Source organism: Papaver somniferum, chromosome 2, assembly GCF_003573695.1.
Source record: "Papaver somniferum cultivar HN1 chromosome 2, ASM357369v1, whole genome shotgun sequence".
NCBI lineage: Eukaryota > Viridiplantae > Streptophyta > Magnoliopsida > Ranunculales > Papaveraceae > Papaver > Papaver somniferum.
The window spans coordinates 113,677,084-113,687,675 of record NC_039359.1 but is presented as its reverse complement, the minus strand read 5'-3'; the positions used below and the strand labels follow the sequence as shown (position 1 = coordinate 113,687,675).

Sequence of the window (10,592 nt, the reverse complement as noted above, 5' to 3'; positions counted from 1 at the left end):
TCTCATGTTGATAGAAATAGCCTTTTTGGATGGGCTCTAATAACTAGAAATTTTGCAGGTGACTGTGATGGATTGCGAGGAGGTGCATCTCCTGCAATATACCCTGAACAAGCGAAAGCTCGAGCACTTTTAAAAGCAGTTCTATGGGTACAATAAAAAGGCATGTTAAAGGTACACTTGGAGGGTGACTGTCTGAATGTGATTGAAGTTGTAAAAGTAAAACAAACTACCGTAATGTAGACTACATATAACATAATAAAAGATTCTTTAGATATTCTTAGTTCTTTCTCATATTGGACATGCTCTTATACGCATAGAGATGAAACCATTTAGCAGCCATTTTAGCTAAGTTTGCAAGATTTCGGTTTATTTGCTTTCAATACTTTAGCATCATACCTGAATGATTTTAACTTTGATCCAAAAAGATAAAACTCTCATGTAGTCCCTCTATTTTATTATTGAATCTATTCTTTCCTATTTAAAAAAAAGATATCATATGTGGGTATGCGGCGGAACTAGTGAATATATCATTAATAAACATAAACATAAACATAAACATGATGCAAATGGTATACATAATAGATTCGCAAAAACAGATGTCCATCCGGGAGAGAGGAGATCACAAAACTGTCTCCTACATTGGCTGTGATGAACCACGCTACTAAATTACCAAGCTTCGACATTACAAACACTAAACTAGACCATAACATTTACATAGGACATAATAAGACCGTGCACTATCTCAATGACAATACCCCTCTCTAATTTACACACCACAAAATCTAATAAACCCATAAACAAACAAAACCTAACTAAAAGATGTTGAAAGGTTTTGGCTTGTGTTTTTAGACTCATTTGGATTCTGGGATTCTTACTAAATAAAGACTTCTAAATAATGCAGCCTTTCATGTAGCAATAGACCCCAAAACCCAAAAGTTGCAACAAAAGAAGGCTTTTCAGAGTTTGCACTAGACAGCAATAACTAACTAGAGAAATGACTGGTTGACCTTTAAAAAATCTGCAACCAGTGAAAATAAAGTTTTCCTACCCAACTCTAGGATAGAGGGAGGAGAAAGAGAGATATGGGTAGAGAGAGAGAGAGAGAGTCATGACTTGTCCACCACCAACTCAGATATGAAGCAATTCTCTGTAGCAAAGTAGAGAAAAGAAAAGCTTCATTTTGGTGATGAAATTAGTCACCATCTCTCCACAAAAACATTTGCATGGGACAGGTAGATGAAGAATTTTCAAAGGTAGAATTACCACCATAGAATTGATGATCAGAATGATGAGAATTTGGAATTGTAGGAAAATCATCCCAAACTGGACTATTTGGACCCCAACCACCTTGGATTGAATTGAGCAAAGCTTCTTCCATATCACCCCAGATCATTTCTTGAGAGTCATCAGCAAATCTTTCGCATTTCACTGATTCCTGATTGTTTACATCCATGGTTTGATCACTGCTACTAGCTTCGACCTCATTCGATCCAATTCCGGATTCCATATAATTAGTGTCCTGATAAGAACTGGGTATATACGAATTATCGTCACTGGGACTTTCTTGTGTTGCTGCCATACTAGTGATATCCGCATCATGAGTAGTCTGCTCACTTAGAGTGTTGCTATCTTGTTGTGGAGAAGACGATGAACACGGAGGTGCGCTCGTGTTAACCTTGTCTTCCTTATTTTTACCAAGAAAGAGATGAGGAAAATTAAGCCGAGCATTCTCTCCTCGTAACTTAAAGGCTTCGCGATCATAAGCCAATGCAGCGTCTTCGGCTGTATCAAAAGTACCAAGCCAAAGACGTGTTCGATTACGAGGGAGACGAATTTCAGCTACCCATTTTCCCCAATGTCGTTGTCTTACTCCTCTGTAGAGCTTTGTGGTTGTGTTAATGCCAAGAGGTGTAGGAAATCTGCAATAACATAGTGGAGAAAAATTAATCTAGTCCAAATTTGATTCGCAAAACAAAAAAAAAAGAAAGTATATTAACTGAGGAAGTTACTAAATTTAGAAAGTTGCTAATAACAAACCTGAAAAGGTTTCTGGAATTTTGATCTAATCTGTTCATCATTAACATCTTTCCACGAGGACTGAGATTAAGTGTGTCACTCCAGTACTGAAGAAGTTGTTGTTTTTGTTGCTGCTGCAATGATTGATCTTCTCCTCCTTGCAAAAACGGAGGGTAACCCGTTTGACTAGGATTACCAAAAGAGATCATTTGCTGCTGGTTTTGTTGTTGTTGAAATGGTGGTGGTGGTGGTTGAGGATATGAAATTGGTTGAGAAGCATCATAAGAAAAAGGAAAAACAAGTCTAGAACTAGAAATAGAAATTGAATTGGTATTAGTAGTAGGTGAATTCGAAGATGAAGAAGAAGAATAAGGATGGTGAAATTCTTGATGAGTATTTTTAAGAGGCCTCGGTGAAATGGAAACTTCCTTAAAATTTGGCTTCCATTGATGCCTCTCTGAACTACCACTCTGATCTTTACCCTTTCCTACCATGTTGTTTTTATATATAATAATGCTAACAAAAATGAGTAATCTTGAATCTGAGTTCCAAAGAATATGAACTGAATATTCACAAGAGTGAGATGGGTTGCAAATGAAGAAAAAAAAACAGAGGAAATCTGAGAAGAAGAAGAAAAAGGAAGGAAAAAAAGAAGCCCGAGGTCTAAAATTATGTGAAGGAGTGAGATATAAAGAGAAACAAAAAAGGAATATGGAAATTTACTCAAAAAGAAGTTTGGTTGCAATCACAATCAGTAATAATAATACAGTGAACTGAATTTAATAGATTTTGTTTGATGCATATAACTTTGAAGCAACCCATACCCACATGCACCTACCTAAAGGGAGAAAAAAAGAGACCAGACTGTATAGATTAGAGAGAAAAAAAGATGAGAACTAATAAAACCCAGAAGAAGAAATCTGTTTGAAGTTCTTTTGTTGATTTGCAGAAATAGTTTGGCTTTGATTCGAATATTGAGTCGTTGTTGTTGTTTTAGAGAAGAGGACGATCTTCTTTGGTATTTATGTAGCAACAAACAAGGAGAGCCGAGAGACTGAAAATTTGAGAGAGGGAGTGGATCCCACGCGTTGTTTTTCTAAAGAGAAAATCTTTTTCTCACACTCAGTCTCTCACATTCTGACGTGTTTCATTTCGTTATCTTCTCCCCACAGTTTTGAAAGAGGACCAATGAGACACCAGAATAAGATCTAGACACGTGTCCTGTTCCCAAAGGATAGTTGGACTTTCAAGATTTTCTCGACGGACTGGGATGCAAATCAACGATCAGGATGCATTTGGAATTCTATGAGAATGTTTTTTTGTTTTGGTCAAAGGAGAACATCTTACCAAGTAGACTGATGACATTTTTGGTTCCATTACCTAGTTCATGTTCTTGTCACTTTTATTTCTTGTTAGGTCACCAAATGGCATGACTGTAGTCCGTTCAATAAAAGACTGGTTACAAGGAGATGGCTTGAACTTCACAGATTTTCCCTTTTGATGAAACTAATCTCCATGCTGCTATATCTTCTTGACAGAAAAGTTTCCTTCTAAAGTACCAAAATCAGAAAATCTCGCTGCGAAAGCCTTCATGAATTAAATGGGTCTTTTTGATAGTAATGCACGAGCTCGTGCGAACTTCCACAGATGCAGCTGCGCGTGCAAGGGATTAGAGAAAGAGAGGGGAGAAGCACGTGGTGGAAAGGAGGTCCGTGTTCAACGTTTTGGGAGGTTGGGGTTGCAGCTTCTCCTCTCACTTTCGGTGAGGTAATCAACAACATTGGTAGTACCGTAGTATAAGAAAACGGTTATATCTGAGGTAGAAAAATCTATCATCTTATGATGATCGAAGAATTTTTGATTTTAAAAAGTAGAGAAAACAAGATAGTTGTTGTAAGGGTCGGTGGAGTCGGCACGTGTCGGTGGTCCACCCAAATTGTTCATCACACTCCTCTAGTCATCATCATGTTTATCATCTTTACTGGGTCCCGCCTCTGTGTAAATATCTCAAAAACAGTTTTTTATTGAATTTCTCGTCCAACTCTAAAAAAATCTTGCAACGTTCCTAATGGAAAAGGAAAATTTACTTAAGAGGCAACTGAAAATGGCTGGTTCTGATATATTTTATTTTTTTTTAGTTAAAATGTTTTGGAAGAAACTAACTTGCGGTGGTAGCAACCCTTACATCTTTAATAGAGCCTTCTAATGTAGAGATATGATGTTTGTCCATTGTATTAGATTTATTTACTTTTAAGTTTTGTAAAATATAATTAGGTGGACTATTATTCCAATTTACGAAATTAACAAAGATTTTTGCTTCCTCAGCAAGTGTATCAACCACTTGATTTGCAAGTCTAGGAATATAAAAGAAACCCGAAAAAAAATTGCATTTGATGAAATCACATTTTACTTCATCCATAAGTGCTTGATTCTGCTATTCAATTCGAGAGGATTCCCCATTTAAGTAGTCATATGGATTTTTGCAATCTCCTTCAACAATCCGATGGTTTCCGCTTCTTCAGGGGTAGATGCTGTGAAGGAACCTGCTCTTCTTTGTTCAAAGTCTCATGCATCATTCCTAAGAATTAAAGAAAAACCTGCAGCCAAAACACTAGAAATCCAGGCAGCATCTATGTTAAGTTTCAATTGAGTTCTCTTAGGTGGGATCCATTTCGGGATTCCAACTGTATTTGTTGATGCCTAACTAAGAGAATGGTTATCTTTGTTCCAATAATCTAGATATCTTTGTATTTCTAATCCTAGTTGAGCACTTATTTGCTGGTTTTTTCCCAAAGACTCTGTTACATCTTTCTTTCCATATGAACCAAGCTTTTTTCATAATTGTTTCTAAAGGTGTGGTTGGGTCCTTCTTTCCCATCCATTCCTAGCAGATATCCAAGAAAGTTATAGAACTATCAAATTGCAGAGTGACAGGAGAGAGTTATGTTGCCCAAACAGACTTAGCATAGGGACAAAAGAGTAATAAATGTTCTAGAGATTCCGTTTCATTACAACCAAAGGAGAAATTAGGATGAACATCATGCATGAATTTGGAAAGTTTCAGATTTTTAGAAATTGCATTATACAGACATTTCCAAGCACCTTGAGGTTCCATAAATGTTTCCAAAAGGAATCCTGTTGCCCTAAGTTATATTGATTTTCAGTTCTTTCATTAAGTTTGTTATACATGGAATTAACAGTAAAGGAGCCAGAGCTTGTAAGAACTAAGAAGCCACCTTAGAATATTTGGCTTATCTCTGACTAATCTGATATTGCAAATTTTCCTAGCTATGTGAGCAGGGAACATTTCAAAAATTATAGTAGAATTTCACTTCAAAGTGAAAGGCAATTAAATCCTTCACAAGTATTAAGTTAGAGTTAGTAGTTGTTCTATAGTTACTTAGATTGTCTATCAAATGTGGTACCCATTTATCTTCCCAAATATTTACACTGTAATCATCTCCTATTTCCCAAATACTGTTCTGTTCCACTAGTTGAATGCCTTTACTAATGTATTTCCGGACCCAAGAACTAGTTGCGGGAGTTTTTGCCTTAAACACTGATGAGTTTCTGAAATATCTAGGTTTTAGTTGAGACACCCACAGAGCCTTAGGTTCTGTTAATAATCTCCATGCTAGTTTAGTAATCATAGCTAAGTTGAATTTATGAGCACTTCTAAGTCCTAACCCTCTTTTTTTCAAAGGTTTACAGACACAAGAGTATGATTTTTGATAATATCCTGTGTAATTAGTTTCTTTCCCCACCAGAAATCTCTTTGCAATGCATCAAAATTTTTTTGTGATTTTCTTTGGTAAAATAAAGCAACTCATTTGGTAGCTAGCCATACTAGCTAGAGTTGCTTTATTGAGTACCATTTTACTAGCTTAAGCTAGAGTTTTTCCTATCCAGCCTTGTATTCTATGTTCCATTTTTTCCACTATTCCCTCAAATAATTGTATCTTTGCTTTACTAATGAAAAGATGAGGTCCTAGATAAGAGTCTGTTGGGTTAATTTTTTTGTATTTTCAGTATTTTACTAATCATCCTCTGATGTTTAGGTTGAACATTTTTGCTAAAGAACACACCAGATTTATCAAAATTTATTAATTTACCTGAAGCTTTACTAAAAGATTATTCAAGGCAAGGATATTGTGACCTTAAGTGAAGAGCAGGCAGTCATCCGCAAAAAAGAGATGTGAGATGAGACTGTTTTTTGGAGTGATTTTCACTCCATGAATTAATTTCTCCTCTTCTCCAGAAATGAGCAGTCTAGAGAAGATCTCCATATAAATTATAAATAGGTAAGGGGAAAGAGGACCCCCTTCTTAAGACTGCTAGTAGGTTTGAAGTAATTCCCTGGGCAACCATTGAGCAAGACGTTAATAGAAGAGGTAGAAATGCATTGGTGTATCAGATTCCAAAATTTATTAGCCAAAAGCTTTCATTTCATTGATCAAAAAATCCCAATCTACCTATTAAATGCCTTAGACATATCAAATTTGATTCCCATTCCAGTATGCTTCACTTTTTTTTTTAAATGAATGAATTATCTCTTGAGCAATAATTATATTGTCTGAGATTTTCCTTTTAGAAAGGAATGCAACTTGTAAAGGGGAAATGAATGTATTTAGCAGCGGTTTCATTATATTAGCTAGAATTTTGGCTATAATTTTATACATAGTATTGCAAAGTCCTATTGGTCTAAATCCACTGGGATCTTTTGGATGCCTACTTTTTGGTATAAAAAAAGAAATGTTTTATTGAATTCTGGATGTAGATTCCCGGAGATAAAGAAGTGCTGAATAGCAGAGATGACTTGTACTCCTACTGTTTCCCGGTTTAGTTTGAATAAACTAGTTGGGAAACCATCTGGTCCTGGTGATTTATTTGGTTTAAGTTTTTTAATAACTAACCATATTTCTTCACCAGAGGGAACAGAGTTGTGATGATCATTTTCACCAGAAGAGATACAAGAGGAAATGTTCTGAAAAAGAACAAGGTTAGGTAAAGGGAGAGGAGAAGGAGCTGAAAATAGATTCAAGAAGTACTCTGACAGGGTGTCCTGTATTTCAGTTCTTTTGAATGTTATTTCATTATTACTCCTTCTAAGGCGTTCTATGTTGTTCCACTTTCTTCTTTTCATAGTTTTAGTATGGAAGAATTTAGTATTTTTTTCTCCTAATTGAAACATATTATCCCTAGATTGTTGTTTAGCTATTGCTCCTTGAGTAGCATAGAGCTTTTCAAGTTGAGAAAGCTTTTTCTTAATCTTCTCTTCTTTTTTGAAAACATGTGTTGAGGTATTTAAGTTATCAATTTGGGTTAGAACTCTTTTAATTTGCTTTGAAGGTAATCCAAAAACATTCTTCCTTCAATAATCAAGATTGGTTTGAAGAGATTGAAGGTTCAAAATTAAGGAATCTGTTGGTGTGTTTCTAATAATATGGTTCCAGGACTCTTTTATAGTTTGAACACAAGAGATTTCCTTTTTCCAAGTATCATAGAACTTGAAAGTGAATTCAAGTTTAGAAAACTTAGTATCTAAGTTTAAAGCGATTGGGCAGTGATCTGAACCAACTGCCACAAGGTGAGAAAGTTCAGAATTAGAAAATTGTGTGTTCCATTCTGTATTAGCTACTGCTCTATCTAGTCTTTCTTGGATATTTTAGCATCCTTTCTATGATTATTCCAAGTAAACTCATACCTTTAAAACCTAAATCTAGGAGACCTGCATTACTTAAGATATTATGATAATAACTACAATCAGATTTTTTAAAGGGCAATCCTCCATTTTTATCCTCTTGACAAAAGATCATGTTGAGGTCTCCTATTAGAACCCATGGCATTGAGCATTTATCTACTTGTTCAGAGATTTCTGTAAGGAAATCCCAGGCTACATTTCTAGTATTAGGATAGGGGCTTCCATAGAAACATGTGAGTAACCACTTCTTAGATTCAAAATTAGTTTGAACTAAAATGTCAATCATATTGATATTCCAATGAACTATTTCAAAGGAGAATCCATCCACCCAAGTTAAGGCTAGACCACCTGCTAGTCCTATAGGATTCACAATGTGTGTATTAGGATAATCTTTATGAAGATTCTTGAATAATTGTTTCTTGGATTTAGTTTCAGAGAGAAATAAAATTTCTGGTTTGTCTTTTGAAATTAACTGGTTTAGATGATTTTTAGTGAAAGGATTACTACATCCTTACACATTCCAAGCAATAATTTTCATAATTGTTACTAGGCTACCAAAGTATCAGAGTTCTAATGACATGCAATGAACTAATTTCAACAGAGGAAACTAAGTAATTAATAATAAGAATTATCTAAACAATATAGGGCAAGCAATTGAGACAAATTAGCAAGAGAGATTACTAGAAATTATCTATTTAGGGTTACCTGGATTTCGACCAATTGCACAGATGGGGAGTCCAAAATGAAAGGTACTGGTAAGAGATCATCAGTTGCTCGTTTCTGCTCCTTAAGATTGGAGCCATATTGATCGATTTGAAAGATATTGATAAAAAAAATTATCATAAATTTACTAGATTGATTAAATTTAATAACAATTAGTTGTGACGTTCCTAACAAGGTACCAATTTGCTTGGAGTATTGTTCCATTAGTGAATCGTCATTTAACAGATTACCCAACCTAAGATGGGATATCCAGGATACCAAACACGACCTATTGATTTTGGTACCCCAAATAAAACAACACCATTAATAGAGGTGCCATCTCCCCGAAAAAGGTGCTAAACTTCATATAAAATAAAATATTGTTGGAAAATTGCCATAAATGAATAGAAAATTCTTGTAATACCTACCAGAGTAAGTGGTTTTGGGTTAATAGGTTTGGGCCTACTAGAACCGGTCCATTGAGTCGGGTAGTTTTCAAGAAATATATACCATCGTGAAAGGACATAACCTTTCACATGAAACCCTTGGAAAGGAAAGCGACTCCATGAAGCATCACGATGTTTCAATGAAGAGGTATTAGTCTGAACACTTAGATTATAATCAATCAATCAGAAACCAGTAATCATCCAATTGCATTCAATAGAAATCTTCTGAGTTTGTGTCAATAAAGAGAGTTCATCACTTTAAGTTTTTGGTTCGCCGTTTCTCGAAGTTTGAAGTGCTACTACATCGAGAAGAAAGTCGTGTATCCTGGGAGACAGACATCGATAATTCATAAGCACCGGTGCGGGGTGAATCTGTCTTAAGGCTTAAGGGTATAATCCTTGCCTCGACTTTGATTTTGTCTAATTGGGTTTGCGTTTCTCTTCTTCTCTGTTTGTTTTATTGCATTATATACACAAGATTGCCAACAAATATTTTAGTAGGCATGAAGTAAAGTAAGAAATACCATATTAGTCCTAGGAATAATATATTAGAGAGAGTCTAATCCAGTTGACTCAGTCATATGAAGTAAATTGGTACTCATTAACTTTCGTGAAATCTTAGTTGGGAGCAACTCTTAACATATGCCAGATCGCATAGTCAGATGAACATATGCCTGTAGATGAGCTTTGAGGTGAGCAAAAAATGCTCGGATCGCATAACTGGAATAATAACATTATCCTGCAAGCCTGAAGTGGGTAGCACATCCAAATTACGTTGCATCTGGTGTCGATTTTCACACGACTTTTTATTCTTGGAATTATACCTCTTGTTACTCTCCTCGTATTCTTTTCTAATTTTCTTTCCCTCGTAACACGACACATTCTACCAAATAAAAAGATAGAACACGACATTGATATTGTACGTCCTATAATTGAGCTACTATGTTAGTTTAGTATCATCCAAAACTATACCTTCTTTCGGCGTCAAATGAAGTAATTTAAATACCAATCTTGATAAGGTTGGAGATTATTGTGTCTTAAACTTGATTATAAAATTGATTAACCTATAAACAACTAATTGTATTAGCTTATCCTGGATGATGGGGGGTTATACTGATTTAATCATTAGTTTAATTTATGCTTTTAAATATTGATTAAAATAGGTTTTGACTTTGCAAAGTGGGGGATAAGGTGTCCAAATTTGATTGGGGTAGAATCATCATAAACGTACTCGAAATCAAAGTTGGGATTTTTAACAAACTGCCACACTTGCAAATCCCGATTCAAGAAAATGCCACCGTTTTTTTCAGAATTTATTAAATGCCACAAACGTTAGTTTTTCCGTCAGGACCCACACACTTGGTCTTTTTAGCTGACTCGGTCAAAATAATCTGTCGCGATTTACATATTTACCCTTGAAAATCCTATTATACTAGTCATGGGTTCACCATATTTCCCCGTTAGTTCTTTCTTCTTCCTCTTTCCCCTGTTCTTCTCTTCTCGTGTTTCCGTGAGAAGATTTTGTGATTATGATATCAGAAACTTAAGAGAAACGTTAAGAGTTGGTTGTCGGTGATGCTGTTGTGATTGTTTGAGCACGGGATGAAGAGGATGGAGTTGCTGCTGTAGATCGAACCTATTAGGGTCTGCAGATTGTGTTAAAATTGAAATTAGGCTTTGATTTTGGTCGGATTAATGGGTTTTTTGTTTTCTAATCATATCTGACT

The 10,592-nt window shown here is 35.4% G+C and overlaps 1 protein-coding gene across 1 annotated transcript; it reads right to left on the bottom strand.

Moving 5' to 3' along the window:
* Positions 1 to 540: 540 nt before the first annotated feature.
* On the bottom strand, positions 541 to 2,995 carry LOC113348849 (ethylene-responsive transcription factor ERF054-like). Its single transcript, XM_026592736.1, has 2 exons — positions 2,038 to 2,995; positions 541 to 1,919 (listed from the first exon to the last, which is right to left on the bottom strand). The coding sequence occupies exons 1-2, from the start codon at positions 2,508 to 2,510 to the stop codon at positions 1,193 to 1,195; spliced, it is 1,200 nt and encodes a 399-aa protein (XP_026448521.1). The 5' UTR covers positions 2,511 to 2,995; the 3' UTR covers positions 541 to 1,192.
* Positions 2,996 to 10,592: the final 7,597 nt, after the last annotated feature.